The sequence below is a fragment of the Amblyomma mixtum genome, chromosome 10 (genome assembly GCF_055824585.1).
Source record: "Amblyomma mixtum isolate Tamu chromosome 10, ASM5582458v1, whole genome shotgun sequence".
NCBI lineage: Eukaryota > Metazoa > Arthropoda > Arachnida > Ixodida > Ixodidae > Amblyomma > Amblyomma mixtum.
In genome coordinates, this window is record NC_143021.1 from 12080972 (window position 1) to 12099380 (window position 18409).

The 18409-nt window shown below is 52.8% G+C and overlaps 2 protein-coding genes across 3 annotated transcripts in view; both read left to right on the plus strand.

Annotated features, from left to right (window-relative positions):
* The window catches only part of LOC149325144 (glutamate receptor ionotropic, kainate 2-like), a 144439-nt gene that overhangs the window by 57287 nt on the left and 68743 nt on the right, over nucleotides 1–18409 (plus strand). The gene's annotated exons all lie outside the window — the stretch shown is intronic.
* LOC149325147 (uncharacterized) lies at nucleotides 10512–14195 on the plus strand. The gene has a single exon (XM_089563315.1). It carries the CDS (start codon nucleotides 10512–10514, stop codon nucleotides 14079–14081), a length of 3570 nt encoding a protein of 1189 aa, XP_089419441.1. The 3' UTR covers nucleotides 14082–14195.

The following is an 18409-nucleotide window of genomic DNA, read 5'->3' on the forward strand; positions in this document are numbered from 1 at the left end:
AACGTGTACGCTTGAAGTCCGTCTTGGGAACACTTCTGCCACAGTGAAGTTCTTTGTGGTGAAAAATGGGCGTCAAGCCATACTTGGGCTAGAAGCGAGTGAAGCTCTGGGGCTAGTCCAGCGTAGGGTATGTGCCGTAGACAAGACCGCAACTGATGACCTTCTGAAAAATTTCGGGCACATATTCCAGGGCCTCGGGTGTTTGCAGCAGGCGTACAGTATGGTCTTGTCACCTGAAGCGATACCTGTAGTGCAACCAGCGCGACGAGTTCCGGTGGCGCTAGAAGAACCCCTTAAAAAAGAACTTGACCGAATGGTACGTGCTGGCATCATTGTGAGGGTGAACGAACCTACCGACTGGGTCAGCCCCCTAGTTTTGGCAAAGAAGAAAGATGGCACGCTAAGGGTGTGTATGGATCCCAGGGCTATAAACAAGTACATAAAGAGGCAGCATTTCCCGCTTCCTAGGCGAGAAGATTTGGAAGCCCGTTTAACAAATGCCGAGTACTTCAGCTGCCTTGATGCAAATTCGGGCTATCATCAGATACCGCTTGATGAGCGGACTTCGAGGATCTGCACTTTTTCTTCGCCGTTCGGGAGATACCGTTTTCTCCGGCTGCCCTTTGGCATTTCTTCCACACCAGAGGTATTTCAACAGAGTATGAGCCAAGTCTTTGATGGCCTACCCGGCGTACTGGTATATTTTGACGATATTTTAGTATGGGGTTCCAGTAGACAAGAACACGATGAGCGGTTGATAGCAGCGCTAAAAGCCGCCGAGAAAGCCGGCTTGACTTTCAACATCCAGAAGTGCAAGTTTAGGGTGAAAGAAGTCAGATTCCTTGGCGATATCATAGGCCGAACGGGCATATCGCCTGACCCCAAGCTGATCAAAAACTTGGTGAATATACCAACACCAACGTCCAAGAGTGACGTTCAGCGAATGCTGGGTGTACTTAATTACTTTGGTAAATTTGTCCCACGACTGTCCGAGCGAACAACGCTTCTACGTGAGCTTATCAAGACGCGCTCAGAATTCCAATGGACAGATAACCATGCGCAGGAGTGGAAAAAACTAACACAAATCCTGACCACCGCCCCCCTTCTTGCAATCTTTGATCCGCAACGAAAATCCAAGATTACCTGTGACGCATCAAAAGACGGCGGTGGTGCAGCATTACTGCAAGACTACAGTGGTGAGTGGAGGCCCGTAGCATACGCATCTCGTGTTTTAACGCAAGCCGAGAAGAATTATGCCCAAATTGAGAAGGAAGCACTTGGGATATGTTTTGGCTGCGAAAGGTTTCACGAGTTCGTGTACGGTAGAAACGTGCTTATCGAAACGGACCACAAACCGCTGGTAGCGATAGCACGGAAAGAAATTGCTGACATGCCACCACGAGTGCAACGATTCTTTTTGCGTTTGCTAAAGTACGACTTTGTCTTGCAGTACATTCCAGGAAAACATCTCGTTCTCGCTGACATGTTGTCACGGTCAACAAAGGATCAGGTCGAAGAAAAAGGTGGCACAACACACGACGTTGAGGTTCACGCCGTCCAGTCCTTGGGCTACATGGTCACCTCCGAAACGCTGCGGTCGCTACAGCTGGAAACTGCACGGGACTGCTACCTCCAGACTGTGATAGCATGCTTGGTGGACGGGCAGCCAGTGACAGGTGAACTCGAGCCATTTTCGCACGAACTCTCTGTCGTTAATGGAGTAGTGCTGAAAGGCACTAAAGTCGTCATACCGAAAAGTATGCGACGAATCATGTTGGAAAGAATTCATGCGGGCCACCTTGGGATGCAAAAATGTAAGGAGAGGGCTCGGAAACTTATTTTTTGGCCTGGTCTGAATGGCGACATCACTGCCCGTGTGGAAAGCTGTGCAACGTGCAGAAAATACGCGTACAGGCAGCCAGAAGAACCCTTGCTAATGCGACCCGTTCCAAAATGTGCTTGGTACAGGGTTGGAGTAGATATCTTTTCCTATGCGGGCAAGTCGTACGTGGTTGCGTATGATGCATTTTCAAATTTTCCCGAGGTCGCCACGCTCGACAACACAACTGCGGAAACCACGATCGCAGCCCTTAGCGCCATGTTCGCCCGGTATGGTATACCAGTGGAAGTATGCACGGATAACGGACCCCAGTTCTCGAGCCATGAATTTGCCACGTTTGCCAGAGCATATGACTTTCATCATATAACATCGAGCCCCCGTTATCCGCAGTCGAACGGCTTGGCGGAAAAAGGAGTGCAGATCGTGAAGAGGATCCTGAAAAAGACCCTCGACGCCCGGGAGGACTTCTGGCTTGGTCTTCTTGCATATCGCTCTACACCGCTGGAAGATGGGCATTCTCCGGGTGAGCTTCTTCAGCGAAGGCGACTTCGTTCTAACCTTCCCGACTTCGGCAGGGTGACTCGTACTACAGTAAGGAAACGCCACCAAGCCAGGGCTGGACAGCCTTTGGCAGCACTACACAGAGGCTCAACGGTGCGACTTCAGGATGCTGCTGGTTGGTCGCGTAAAGCGAAGGTCGTTGCTGAAAGCGCCCCAAGATCCTACTTGGTACAAACCAAACATCAACGTATGCTGCGGCGGAACCGCCGGCATCTGCTTAGGACGGCGGAGCAGTACACCAGTGAAAGCGACGACGACACTTGTTCGGGTTCTCAGCCCCGTACACAGCAACCTACGACACCAGCTGAATCAGGTGCACAATCCTCTAGAGTGGCCTCTGCTACAAACGGTGAGGAATCTTCTCGACCAGCAAGTGGATACAATTCTCCGTCGAGCATCCCATCGTCGCCCACCGTGAGAAGATCAACTCGGACCTCCCGGCCCCCACAGAGGCTACGCTATGACGAACACTTTAATCAAGTGCCCTAACTGTGACTGTTATATTGAAGTGTCTCATTTTGTTCTTTCCCGAGGGAGGATGTAACGGACACGCGTCGTGTTCGTATCAGTGCCGCGCATCAGTTATTGCATCGCGCCGATGCGCAACAGTAATGCGCAGTAGGTTACAGCGTCCCGCTCGGCTCGCCCAGAACGCCGGCGCGCGTCCCGCTCGGCTTGCCCAGAACGCCGGCACGCGTCCCGCTCGGCTCGCCCAGAACGCCGGCGCGCGTCCCACGCGGCTGGCCCAGAACGCCGGCAAGCGTCGTGCCTATAAAAGCTGTGCCTTCAATAAACAGTGGTTCATTCTTGCACTGACCATGCTGCTGTAAGCGTCGTCCCTCCGGCTGGTTACAGTGGCAATCCAGGCGCTCACCCAACGCGCGTCTCGGGGTTAGTCGGCGTTCCGCTGTAGCCATGCCGTTGTCTTCCCCCACGACGAAGGCTTCTAGTGGTTGTATTAAAATGACCAAGTATTCAACCAAGGAAAGCCATGTATTACCAAGCCTAGCCATCAATATGCTTCGCATCTGACTAGGCTTAACCTTAGCTAAGCCTCAGCCATTTTTGATAAAGAGACCCAGTACTCTGATCTCAGCGTGTTCTGGGACGGGTACACTCGCTAGGGACAGTTCGATTTTGGTAGTGCACTTCGGCGAGGGTCGAATGTGCACAAATTCCGATTTGGCCGGGGAGCATTCGAGGCCGCAGCGGCGGGCGTAAGCGTCCACAATCTCCGCCGCTTGCTGCAGGTTGGCTTCAATGTTCCATCCATCCATCCGATGACACGAACGCCAGCATAGCTTCCGCGCCGAACGAACGGGCAGCAAGCCGCAAGCTTCGTGCTGAACGCGCCTTGGATGTGCGCTGCGTTGTTTGCCGCTCACCGCGTGATTCCTGCCTCCCCGTACGGCCCCACTGCGCCCGAACGAGACCAGCGGGAGGCGCTACCGTCGCGCGCTATCTGTTGGGGCAGTGGCGTACGTTGCGAAGAGGAGGAGGGATAGGTTTTAGTGGGCGCCGCCTGATGGCGCTCCATGCGCGTCAAGCGAAGAGGAAAAGTAGCGGAAACGTATTCTACTTGCTTAACTGCGACGTCTGCAGTTTTCATGCTCATAATTACTAATATACGCCACAGTACATGTCTCTGAAGCACCCTTCTAAGACAACACCGTATTCACTGGGGGCACTATACGCACTCAGCACACACATGTTGGAGAAGAAACAGCCATTGCTCTAGCCATTGCGGGATCCTCGGCAGAAACCATTGTCAGTGACTCAAAATTGGCGATACGTAACTACACGTTTGGAAGAATCTCTCCACAAGCAGCACGGATTCTGCTAAATTATCAGCCCACGCGGCGCATTCGCCTAATCTGGACGCCTGCTCATGCCTCCCTTGCTGGTAATGAGGCGGCTCATAACCTAGCTCGAGAACTATCCCGCCGAGCTGGGTCGTGCAGTCCACCCGCCCTATACTCCGGCAAGGACAGGTTGTTTTCTTACAGAGAAATCCAGCAGCACTACAGGCTTGCAAGACTCAGATTTCCCCCAGCAGATATAAAACGCTTTCCAAGCAACAGGCCAAAGCCTGGCGTAAACTTCAAACTAAAACCTATCCAAATCCCCAATTGTGTAGCTTCTATTCGGATGGACTCTACTCAGACAAATGCAAAAATTCAGGGGAGCACTTTGTTGACCTAAAGTGCGGTGAGGCGGAAGCCTTAGGCGCGGGGTTGCCGCTTGTGTCACTGATGTGTGGTTAAGATGTGAAGCTTCGCCTCTGAGTGGAACGCGACAGCGTCTTGCAACGCTGCCAGGGAGTCCACAGAACGCCATCGCCCGTACGGCTGTACACCCAACACCACCTAGACGAACTAGGTGGTGTTGGTACACCTTGCTGGTCGGTAAATTGGTTTTTGAGGAAAGGAAATGCATCTGTCTCGCGTATATTGGCGGACACCTGAACCTCGCCGTAAGGAAAGAGAGGAAGATGGGAGTGAACGAAGACGCCGTATTCACTAGACGCGCCTTAGTTCATTCTAAGCCATCGAGCTGGCATGGCGGAGTGGTAGCGTGCTCGTCTCGCACTCTGGAGACCCAGGTTCGATTCCCCAATTCGACCAATTTCCTACTCGATTTTATTTGTCTGGTATGACTAGAAAGGTTAATTAGGCTAATTGGCTAATTAACTCAGACCCATTTACTTGGAGCATCGCTATACCTTCCCTCTAATTGGTCGCATGGTTATTACCTAAAGTACAATTGGCACAGTTTGAAAATTCGCGCACTGTGTGACGTCACGACCATTTCGACAAATTGAAAAGCGTGACATTTCTGTCGACAACTTCTGCTTACAACGATGAGGCATTAAAGGCTTCCACCTTAAAATTGTGATGCGAAAGCCGATCTAAATCATATGATCTGGAACTGCCCGCAGTCCCTACCCGCGAGTCGCTTCATTACCGACTCTGATCATTGGGAGGCTCTATTGCTCAGCCCCGACCCGGGGACACAGATCAAGCTCCTCCAGCTGGCTGAAGACGCCGCCGCTGCCCAAGGGATAGCGGCCACCGTTTAAGCGGGGGGCGACTTCGGGTCGCTCCTCTATATCCGCTGGAAATAAAGTTCCACCACCACCACCACTAGACGCGCATTTGTTCATTCCGAACCATCGAGCTGGCACGGCGGAGTGGTTAGCGTGCTCATCTCGCACTCCGGAGGCCCTGGTTCAATTCCCCAACTCGACCAATTTCCTACTCAGTTTTATTTATAAATGCTTCTGGGATTTTTCGCTCACGGCCAAAGCCGCCGACGACGACACAGCGGCTTTTGTGCGACACGGGGCCCTTAGCGCTGTGGCGTTAAAAAGTGGTGCAGTTGACCTCGGGTGTAATAAAGCTGCGCGTGGGTTATGAGAGATGACGTAGTGGAGGGTCTGGATTAATTCCGCCCAAAGGGGCCGCATTAAAGCGTACTGGCATTGCATAGCACGCTGGACTTTTATTGCGAAATCAATACTACGCCAGGTCTTATCGCTCGTCGCGTGGTCCTTGGACCCCCCTGCTCCTCGAGGAGCCGCCGCCGCGCCTAACAGATGGTGTGTTTTCAATTGGTCGAAATGGTCGTGACGTCAGAGTGCACGAATTTCAAACGAGGCCAATTGTACTTTGGCTAGTAACCATGCAAGCAATTAAAGGGATCATATAGTGATGCTCCAAGCAATTGGGTCTGAGTTTCGTGAATTGCTTAATTAACCAATTACCCTAATTAACCTCTCTAGTCAGACCAGATAAATAAATAAACCGAGTAGGAAATTGGTCGAGTTGGGGAATCGAACCAGGGTCTCCTGAGTGCGAGACGAGCACGCTAACCACTTTGCCATGCCAGCTTGATGGCTTGGAATGGAAAAAGGCGCGTCTAGTGAATACGGTCTCCGTTCACTCCCGTCTTCCTCCCTTCCTGTTACGGTGAGGTTCAGGTGTCCACCGAGATATGCGAGACAGATAGATTTCCTTTCCTCAAAAAACAGTTTACCGACGAGCAAGGCGTAGAGCAGAACGGGCGATGGTGTTCTGTGGGCTCCCTGGCAGCGTTGCAAGACGCTGTCGCGTTCCACTTTTAGAGGCGTAGCTTAAGATCTTAACCACACATCAGTGACACAAGCAGCACCACCGCGTTAAGGCTTTCGCCTCACCGCACTTTAGGTCACAAAGTGCCCTCCTGAATTTTATGCGAAGCATACTAAAATAGCCCAACCCAGCTCCTCGAGCGCGGCGGTGTCGTTACCATTGACCTTTCGTGACCTCCATGTCATACCATGTGATGCGTGACGTCACAGCAGATGAAAAACGGGGGCCCAGCTCGCGCCGTCGCGCGAGGCATCGCGACCAATGTGTTTCCTGCTTCTGCCGCTAGGTGCGCTGTAGTGAACACGTGATGCTGGAGCGGCGGTATACAAGGGGGTGCGCCTGCCTCTGCTAGGCGCACACGGGATAGAGATGCCTCCTGGAGACAGGGCTGCTCGTTGGAATGAGAAGCAAAAGTTGCGGCGTGCTACAGAGACTGATGAAGAGCGTGAAGAACGTCTAGCCAAGCGGCGTGCTCGATATGCAACTCGGCGACAATATGCTTCGCATCTGACTAGGCTTAACTTAAGCTAAGCCTCAGCCATTTTTTTCATTTTTCCTTCATATATATACGGTCAGGACTTGATCCTACAACCTTGTGAACGCGAGCTAATAATCCTCTGCGGCTTCTTGTAGGGCTTCTTCTTTTTGGGCTAAGGAGCCGTGTGTGGCCCATAGAGTTATATCATCGGCATAGACCGTGTAGCCTATATAAGCCATACACAGGGTTGAAGAATTTGCTGCGGAAAGTGGTCTGGAGTGTGCCCCGGAGACGTCTGAGGCCATTAGACTCCACAAACTCCCTTACACATCCCCAGGAGAAGTTGACCTTTTCCTGGGAGGACGCAAGATTAATGAAGTGGACAAGATCCGGATACTGGGGCTCTGGCTTCAAAGTAACCTCAGATCCGACTATATGATCAGAACCATCAAAACAACAGTTAATCAAATCTCAAGAATGATCCGCCGCATTACCTGGCACCGCAAGGGTATGAGAGAAGAGGACACCCTTAGACGCGTCCAGGGCCTAGTTCTGAGCAGGATAACATACGGCCTCTCTTACCAAAAACTGGGCACTGTGGAAACCAGAGCTATCGATACAATCATAAGAGGGGCTTACAAAACTGCCCTCAATCTTCCAATAGCCACTTCTACAGAACGACTCCTAGAGCTTGGTCTGCACAACACTTTTACTGAGCTCCAAGAAGCCCTCTTGGAAAGTCAAAAAGAAGGCCTTCTAACAACCAATACGGGAAGGACGATCCTGACTAAATTAGGGACATGGCCGGGGCTGGAGACAACAGGCAGTAAAACCTCTCTTCCACTCCAAACCCGAGAAAAGATCACCGTTAGCCCAATCCCACGTCACATGCATCATGCTCATCAGCAAGGCAGACGAAAAGCGAGAGCAAAGGCACTTCAGAAACACCTAGCAAGCGATCGTAAAGCCGTTTACGTAGACATTGGGGCCTACCCCACGCCGGGAAAGTTCTCAGTCGCTGCGACTGACCACCAACTAAAACCGGCTCTTCAAGCTTCTATCTATGCAGAAAACCCCTTTTCTGCAGAGGCTCTGGCAATAGAAATCGCCATCAAACATAAAGACCAAAGATGAGAGTCCTCCCACGTTATATCAGACTCCCAACAAGCCTGCCGAGACTTTCTTAATGGCAAGCTTCCCTCAAGAGCAACACAGCTACTTGCCAATCTCAGCCAAACACACAGACTAACATGGACACCTGGTCACGAAGGACTAGCTAGAAATGAGGTAGCCAACGATCTAGCCCGAGATTTAACCAACCGGGCGGATCCTCATCCCTACCCCACGCCCATGTCTAGCACCTATGGTGACAGAGTAGAACATATTCGGCTGGAGCGCAGAAAATACCCACCCCCTCACATAAAACTATACTCCTCCGCAGCCATAGACTAGAGGAAAATTCAGACCAACACTTTCCCTAACTTGTTCATCCTACACAAGATTAGCCCCACTCAATATCAGAATACATGCCCTTGGTGTGGAGCTTGCCCTACGCTCTACCACATATCGTGGGAATGCACAACGAAACCAAAACACTTAACTGTATCCAACCCGACATATGAGCAGTGGCAGGTGGCCCTGACCAGCGAGACCCTGGATCAGCAACTTAAGTTGGTTCAGCAAGTCCGTCAGTCAGCTAAAGCCAGTGGCGCCTTGGACTAGGGGTGCCACCCAAGTTGCTCGAGCAACCTTCCTCAATTCAAATAAAAGTTTTCTCTCTCTCTCTCTCTCTCTCTCTCTATGCGGCTGGCCTTTCATCCCTCCCTGTAACGACCCTCATTTGAGGGTTAACAGTATGACCAAATAAATAAATAAAAAAAAAAGAAAGCACTAAACCCTATTCGGTGTGACTGTATCACAGTGCCCATACGTCCTACGTCGTTAGTTGTTTCGGTTGGCTGGTGGAAGCCTATATGCTCGAGTATATAAAGGAAACATTTTGAAGCGATACCTTCAGGGGTATCTTTTACAGCCGGCTTCGTCACTTCGGCGGACGCGGTTGTTGCGACGCGCGTCTGTACTTCAATATTTCGGCTCTCCGCTACCTACGTGCACAGGTTGTGGCTCAGCTCGGGCGAGTGGGCAGGCCCGTGCAATTTCCTCTTCATCCTTTCAGTCGCAACAACGGCAACAACAACAAAGCTTCACTACGCTAGATAAGGCCAGTTTCGAGGTGGCCGCAAGTTTCACCTTCACATGGCCTTGGGCTTCGAAAGCAAAGGCGCATGACTGGCCCTCTGGGACAGTGGACGCCTTAATCGCACTTTAAGCTACGAAACCGACAAAGAGCGGCAGCTTTATTCGGCTCCTTATCTCCTCTTGCGGAAACAAGAGAAGCATGCCCTTGAGGTCAGCCTTCGCAAAATTGCTAAACGTGCCCTTGACCTCTCCATCACAACTTCAAACAGCCGTCTTATGGCCCTTGGGGTGGTGAATACTTTCCAGGAGTTCTGGGAGGTCCACCTTACAAACCAGTACACGGGCTTGTCGCGAACGGAGTCGGGTCGCCGCCTTCTTGCTCTACTCTATATCCAACACAACACTTCCATGGAAGACAGGTTTTACATCCCGGAACTGTGGAGACGCGCCCTCCATGTGCGACCTCTTCCAGCCAACATGCCACCCGAAGACCATAATGGTCCGCGCCTAGCGCGAGCGAGCAAGCCAGGCGGTCCGTCTACCGGCAAGCCAGGCGTTCCACCTACCGGCAAGCCAGGCGTTCCATCTACCGGAAAGCCAGGCGGTCCATCTACCGACAAGCCGGAGTTGCCTAAGGCAGTACCACCGCCACCCCAAGCCGACGTGGAGAAACGAACGAGTACCCCCCCACCAGGTTCATCGCGGACATGGGCGCAAGCCGTCATCCAGGGATCCCAGGTGAGCAGCAAGGGCAGGGCAGCCCCTCCTCATACCCCCCCTTCCAAACCGCCGACAAAAACGGCCGAGCAATCCCAAATTTCCGCCCTCAAAGAGGAAATCGCTAACCTACAGAAGCGTCTTGCCCTCACTGAGGCGCGCCAAAATTTTCCAACCCAAAGGCCCACTCCCCCCGCGGTGGAGGCGATGGATAGCGACACACCGGCGAACGCGCAGACTGCAACCGCGCAGTCTGCGCTTGAGGCGAGGGTTAGCGCACTGGAGGCCCAGATGAACTCCGCATTCTCCGCCTTAGAAATGCAAATCGCAACCACCATCAAGGCGGCTCTAGACAAAATTCCTACCATTATAGCCGCACATATGACGAAACAAACTCTAACTACCAGGCGCTCCGGCCAACTCAAGCGTATAAGGAGCCCCAATATTAAGGCTGGTAGACCAAAAGTCGCACATGAGGAACAGGAGCCCGCCCTCAACCTGCCCAGCGTGACGCAACCTGCTGTCATTGGGGCACCCGGCTCAGAGGCAGGCCCCTTCCTAGTAAGCATAAATTCTAATCATAATCATGGCGGACATTCATAAACCGCGATGGTACTCACGCAGCAATTTGGCCTCTGTCCAAATTTTACAGTGGAACTGCAGAGGTTTCAAGGCCCGTACTAAGCGGGCCGACCTACGGCTTTTCTTAACAACGTTCCCCGGTCCTCCTGCTGTAGTGGCCCTCCAAGAGCCGGGGGACGCAGCCACGCTCACAAATTACTCAGTGTATCAGCAGGATGCGCAGAGCTGCCTCTGCGTACATAAAAATTATACCGCCTCCCCGGTGGACCTGGATTACAAGGCGATTTTCTCGTATGCGATGGTGACGATCCTTCCGCTACGCAAAAAGGACCCCCCATTACACGTACTCAACGTTTACAGCTCTCCCAAACTTCCAAACGTCACATTTGCAGACTTATTCAGTCGGGCGTTAAAGGTGGCGAACAGGGACCCCCTCATAATCGTTGGGGACTTTAATGCCCCCAGCCCCTTATGGGGATACATACGTGAAGAAAAACGAGGACGCAGGCTGGCGGAACTTGCGTCAACGTTGGGCCTTACTCTTCACACGGACCCTGCACAACCCACTCGCATTGGGAACTCCGTGGCACGCGACACGTGCCCAGATCTCACCTTTACCAAAAATATTAGATATGCAGAATGGCACAACACCGAGGAAACCCTGGGTAGCGACCACTGCATTCTTGCGACCACAATCCGCACCAAACCCCTTACAAGACCTCACACTAAAGCAACCCTTCCAGACTGGACCAAATTCAGATCCAACTACACTAACCCTACCCCTATAGCGGATCAAGGTTACACTACCTGGTCACAACACCTCATCTGCCAACTAAAAGATACCGAACACCACGTTCAGCTCTCAGAGGCGAACCCGGCGGTGGACAACCACTTCCTTCACCTCTGGGAGGCCCGGCACAGCCTCGTCCGCCGATGGCGCCAGCAGAAGTACAATCGGCAACTCAAAATCCGCATCGCGGAACTCACCCAACAAGCGGCAGAGTATGCGGCCCAACTCGCCGACTCGAACTGGGTAGACCGATGCAACACCGCTGCTCGGCAAATGTCGAGCCGGAGCACGTGGCGCCTTTTCCGCGCCCTCATTGATCCGACCCAAACCCGCACCGAAACACAAAAACATCTTCAACGAGCAATTCACACCTTCAACGGAGACACAGCCAAACTGGCTGACGCGCTCCGAGACAAATATCTATACACAGACCAGGATTCGCGTGGTCCGGCGTACTCTTATGCAGGTTCTGAGAACGCAGAGCTGGATCGAACGTTCCAGCTTCACGACCTCAAAGTGGCCCTGGCCAAAATGAAACGAGGGACAGCCCCGGGCAGGGACAAGGTAACTGTGAAACTTCTCGCTAACCTACCCGAACCGGCCTACGAGCGGCTGCTCGAATACTTCAATGCCATCTGGACGGGAGGTACGCCTCTCCCAGTGGATTGGAAGACGGCTCTCGTCACATTCATACCCAAACCAGGTAAACCTCTCAACACTGACAACCTCCGGCCCATATCTCTCACTTCTTGTGTGGGGAAGTTGATGGAGACTATGGTCCGTGACAGACTATCCACCTACCTAGAAACGCACAACGCCTTTGCAGACACCATGTACGGGTTCCGCCCACACCGGTCCGCACAAGATGTGCTGCTGCAACTTCATAGAGAGATTCTTGATCCCGTCGAGCACCCTAGCGATGACAAGGTGGTCCTCGCATTGGACTTGCGGGGGGCTTTCGACAATGTTACTGATGATATCATCCTCTCCCACCTGTCCCAAGTGAACTGTGGATACAACACATTCCAATACATCAAGCAATTCCTCACAGATCGGCAAACATATATCCGACTCCAAGACAGTGAACATGGCCCGTACCAACTTGGTACGCGAGGGACTCCACAGGGAGCAGTCCTCTCGCCTCTTCTCTTCAATCTGGCCATGATGAAGCTCCCTACCCTGCTGGGTGAGGTCCCGGGTGTGCAGCATGCCCTGTACGCGGACGACATCACCCTCTGGGCAACACACGGTTCGGTTGGAGAAATCGAGGCCAACCTGCAGCAAGCGGCGGCTATTGTGGACGATTATGCACACCGCTGCGGCCTTGAGTGCTCCCCGAACAAATCGGAATTCGTGCCCATACGTCCCAATCCAAGGTGCACAACCAAAATTGCCCTCTCCCTGCTTAGTGGCCCGATACCTGAACACGGTGAAATCAGAGTATTGGGACTCTACATACAAAAGAACCGCAAGATTGACACCACGCTGAAGAAACTCCGCAAGGTGGGGGATCAGGTGGGCCGTATGGTCCGCCGGGTATCAAACAAACGAGGGGGGTTGCGATGCAAAGACGCCCTGCGGCTGGCGAATGCATTCGTAACCAGTCGAATCCTGTATTCGGCACCGTACCTCCACCTGCGCAAATGCGATGAGAACGCTTTCGAAGTGATTCTCCGAAAAATCTATAAGAGAGCTCTCGACCTCCCAATTGCAACATCCAACCAACGTCTCCTCGGCCTGGGGATGACGAACACCTTTGGGGAGCTGCGCGAGGCTCATCTCAGCAATCAATACTTGCGGTTAAGCAAAACACGTGCGGGTAGCCGCCTACTGACCCGCCTCCACATCAATTACACAACCCAAGAGGAGAAGCGGGTATCCATGCCCGAGGCCTGGCGCTTCGCACTAAAGGTTCGCCCCCTCCCCAATAACATGACAAAAGATGCCCATGATGGCCGCCGCCTCGCGCGAGCGGAGGCCATTTCCAAGCAGTACGGTGCTCGACCAGGGGTATTTTACACGGACGCAGCAGGTCCACACCATGGGGGGTGGTACACGGCTGCCGTTGTCCACCAAAACAACCCAGTTCAGGGCCTCACCTTCCGTGCCCCCAACATTACATTCGCGGAGGAAGTTGCTATCGCACTTGCAGCTGCGGATCCAGCGTCTCGAGTCATTATCACCGACTCAAGAGAAGCTTGCCGCAATTTTCAACAGGGCCAAATTCCAGATCGTGCTTTCCAAATTTTACACAGATGTGAGTACCGGGATTTCCCAACCCGGCGCACCATCATCTGGGCCCCAGCACATGCGGGGATAGAGGGAAATAAGGTAGCGGACACTACCGCCCGCGCGCTTAACCACCGGGCATCGCCTCTCTCGCCGCCTGATCCGGCTACTGATTTTAATCCGGCTATTACTTTTCGGGAGATCTCTCTCCTGTATCAAAACGCTCACGGCCGTTACCCACCCCCCTGTAAAGGCCTCAATAAGGCAGAGGAGCGTTGGCTACTTCGCCTCTACACCAACACGGTACTGTGCCCGGCAGTGCTCAAACATTTCAATTCGGCCTTTTCGGGCGAGTGTCCACACTGTGGGGAAGTGTTTGCGGACACGTATCACATGGTGTGGGCATGCCCTGCCAATCCTGCTTTCCCACCCCACCCCCACCCCACCCGAGAGGACTGGGAGGCTGCCCTGCTCGGCTGCTCAACTCTCCAGGACCAACGAGCCCTGGTGACAAGAGCCCGGGCCGCCGCGGAGGCCACAGGGGTCCCGGACTAGAGATCCCTCCTAGTGATTGTGAGGGCCGGGCCCTTCAGGCACGGTCCAAGCAATACCTCTCTTGTATATAGTATAAATAAATGTTTTACACCACCACACCACCACCTAGCGCGAGCGGCGCAAGCCCTAGCACGACATTATACTCCGTTTCATACATAGCTGTCAACGCTGCCAAAGGTACGAAAGTAGTCCGCTGCAAAAAACAAGCAAAATGTATCCGTCCGCCTCGCGTCGTGGCTGAGTGGTACGAAGCGCGCGCCTTTCTGTTCATTTTACAAAGGGCCTAGGTTCGACTCCCGGCTCGGGTGGTTTTTTTTTATTATTTTTTTTTTATTTTTCTTAAAAGATTCATTAGGGAGAAACTCGAAACTGTCAAACTCTAATACCTACTTTGAAAAATCTCCGCCTCTCCCTTAACCGAGAGTAGAGTAAGCATGAAATGTTTACGGGCCTAATGTCATCTCGGTGGACACCCGAACCGCACCGTACAGGAAGGGAGGAACGCCACCACCCGTTCAGCGCGATGCCTTGCCATTTGAACGCAAGGTTTTTTGAGGAAAGTAAATGGCGCAGTAATTCTCTGCCATCTCGGTGGACACCCGAACCGCACCGTAATGGAAGGGAGGAACGCCACCACCCGTTCGGCGCGATGCCTTGCCCTTTGAACGCAGCGCTTCTCGCCCGGGCCCCTGTGCGCCTGCGCGGCTTTGCTTCGATGCGCGAAGCCCCTAAGAGATCACGTTTGACAACGAAGTGTATCGTGGCATTTATGTGCTTTTTGCATGCGTTATTAGAAATCGGAACTTATAATTCCGTGCATTATCAAACGCGCAGCGATTGATATCTTGATAAACATTGAGAAGGCACTGGCAGCAGTTATTTTTTGTGACTCCTTTGGAGACCAACCGGCGCTTGCATGCCGGTCGCGTAGGAGGGCTTACAGAGTCTCGCTAAATCTCGTTAAGTCTCGTACGGTGCCCGGATGTTCTCGTTTCAGAGCCCGGATGACTGGAATTCAGTGCCCGGATGACTGGATTTCAGTGCCCGGATGAGTGAATTTCAGTGCCCGGATGAGTGAATTTCAGTGCCCGGATGAGTGGATTTCAGTGCCCGGATGATGGCTCTCGGTCTCGGCGTGACGTCACCACACTGCCGACAAAAAAAAGGAAAAAGGGAAAAAAAGGGAAAAGGCAGTGTAGTGTATTGGCGACGGACGTGATTGCGAAGTGCTTTTCTCGGGTACTGAACGACTTTTTAGCATGCGGCACACAATGAATCATTGTGTGGTGATAGAATTCAGTCTGGCGTCGATTATTCGGAGCAGCCTCGGCTAGCGGCAACCTTGTATTGATCGGTGTACTCGGCGGCTTTAAAGTGAGGAGCGTCTGACTCGGGTCTCCTCTTTGAGCTGTTGTCACCAGGAAAATTCTTTGAAGTCCTTCCGGTCGTAGTAATGTTTTGTATTAGATGTCGGATTCGGTGTGTTATGGGAGTGAGCTAGTGCGGCGAGATGGGGATTGTTGAAAGCTCTGCATTTTTAGGCCCTGAGCAGAGATTCCGCTGCACAGGCCATCGAACGCTTCGTCCTCAATGGAATGCCTTTAGCGAAAGAGACCTGCATGACGCCAAAAGAGCCAGAGTAGAGGGCGTGGTTTTTTTTGGTTTTTTTTTGTAACGAGTCGGATGTCGTTGACTGCAAAGCTGTCATATTTAACACTGCGAGAGCTAGATATATATGGTCACCTGGCTAGGTCGTTTTTGCGGTGATCTTATTCCAGTAGCGAGACCTTCCTTCTTGAACCTCGCAACTGTCCGAGGGCTCACCCCGGTCATCTCGCCCACAGTTTCGAGAACTTCGCGCACAGTCTTCTCCGGGAAGCGCTTCCTTACGCTAGAGTAAACGTTGGCAATAACCTGCTTGGAGTCTTTCGAAAATTTCGGAGACTTCAGCTTGGAGAACAGGCGAGCAGGAGATGTTTGTGAAGCCGCAGTGGGCGAAGAAAACAAGCGAGTAGGCGATAGCGTTGCCATTTTCTGCATACTCGGAAACCGAAAGACGAACGCGGAAGACATCACCGGCCGGCCTAGCTGCGAAAACCTAATACAGGAGGAGCCGAAAAAAAACCCAGAAAACTAAGGCACTCTGTTTTGAAGAACATTAAAGAAAAAGCAATCTTTTTGCAAAATAAGACACCATTATTATTATGCTGCAATATTAACCAAAAATAACTTTAATTTTGAGTTCATTACTCTTGTCACTTTCGACGCACTACATTACGATGCGGACGAGGAGCGCGAACAGGCGCCGTAGCCTTGGCTGCGTTGACAGCTATGTATGAAACGGAGTATAGGGCAACAAAAAATTGGCGGGGGCTTAGCTTTGGTTAAGCCTGCTGGTTGCGAAAGCGCGCAGCGCCTCCAACAGAAGGAACGCAGTGCGCCGCGTCTACAGGTCACGCGTGGCTACCGGCCGGCGCTGCGCGACAACTGAAAGCGTCTTGGAACGCAGTGCGCCGCGTGTACAGGTCACGCGTGGCTACCGGCTTTTTGAAGAAAGGAAATGGCGCAGTAATTCTCTGTCATCTCGGTGGACACCCTAACCGCACCGTAAAGGAAGGGAGGAACGCCACCACCCGTTCGGCGCGATGCCTTGTTGTTGCGACTGAAAGGAAGAGAACTTGTAGAACGCCGCCGGGCTCGCCATTCTGCGGCTTAGGCGCGTCGCTTAGCGAACCGCTCTTGCCTTTCTCTTTCTTCATCTGTCTCCTCGGCACGGCGCCGGCGTTTGCGCGCAGCACGTCGCTCCAGCGACGCCTGTACGACTCATACATGACTAAGCGGAGCGCGCCTGCGGCGCCCCGTTTATCCTCTCCTAGCGAGCGCCCTCACGCGGCGGGCTGAGGAGGCCGTCACGTGGTAGCCGCCGCGCCGAGCGAAGGAACGACTACGGCCGAATAGACGAGTTGGGGCCCCTGCTCTCCTCTGGTCGTGACGTCACGCTGTCACGTGGTCGTGCTTCGAGCGAAGGAACGACTACGGCTGAACAGACGAGTTGGGACCCCTGCTCTCCTGTGGTCGTGACGTCACGCTGTCACGTGGTCGGGTCACGTGACAGCGAAGGAACGACCTCCGCCGACGGCAGAAAAGTGCTAGCAATATTGCTTTCGCAATAAAAACGAGTACTCTATGTGGACGCCTCCGGCCCTCACCACGGGGGATGGTATACAGCCGCGGTAGATCACAACAGCAACACAGTTAACGGCCTCACCTTCAGAGCCCGCGGTGCAACACACGCAGAAGAGGTCGCGATTGTTCTCGCGACCTCTCATTCCGATTCAAAATACATAATCACCGACTCGCGAGGGGCTGCACTGCCTTCGTAGCCTATCGAATCTACCAAAATTGCATACGGCTTACGGACCCCGCACACCGTTATCTTATATGGGCCCCTGTTCATCAGGAGTTAGTAGGAAGCGAGGCAGCAGACGCAGCCGCCCGCACGCTCTCTCACCGGGCTGTTTTCTCCTCCACACCCGATCAGGAACCCGATTTTGATCCGGTCTATACGTTCAAATATATTACAACCTACTACCAACATAGTCATGGCATTTACCCTAGCCCATGTAAAGGCCTCAAGAAGGTGGATGAGCGGCTCCTTATCCGCCTTCTCATCTATACATTGCTGTGCCCGGCAGCGCTAAAACATTCGGACCCCTCTTTAGCGGCAGCTGCCCGCACTGTAGTACGGTGTCTTCGGACATCTACGAGGTCTGTTAGAAAAGTATCCGACTTTATTTTTTTTTTTGCGAACACCTGATGGATATGAAACCAGCGCGCTTACAGCAGCCGACCTTGAACCCTCGTGCGCATGCACGAATTTTTTCCCGCCTGCCGATAGCGTCAGTCGCTGGGAAGCAGCGTTTGAGTGAGGCAGTGCGCAGTGCTCTCGTCGGTTTTTTGTTGCAAGAAAAATGGCGGCGCGAGAGGAGCAGCGCTACTACCTCAAATTTGGCCAGAAACTTGGCGATAGCCAAGTGGAAACCATTCGAAATGTTCAGGCGACTTTCGGTGATGATGCTATGAGCAGCACACAGATTAAGCAGTGGTGCAACTGGTTTAAAGACGGCCGCACATCCGTGGAGAGAGAGCCACGCTCCGGTCGGCCATCAACATGCCGAAATGACCAGGTAATTGCCGAAGTGAACGCTGTGGTGATGCGGGAATGTTGTGTGACTATCCGAGAAATTGCGGAAGAGGTGGACATCAGCAATTTTTCTGCACATTCCATTATCACCGAAGATTTGGCCATGGAGAGAGTTGCGGCGAAG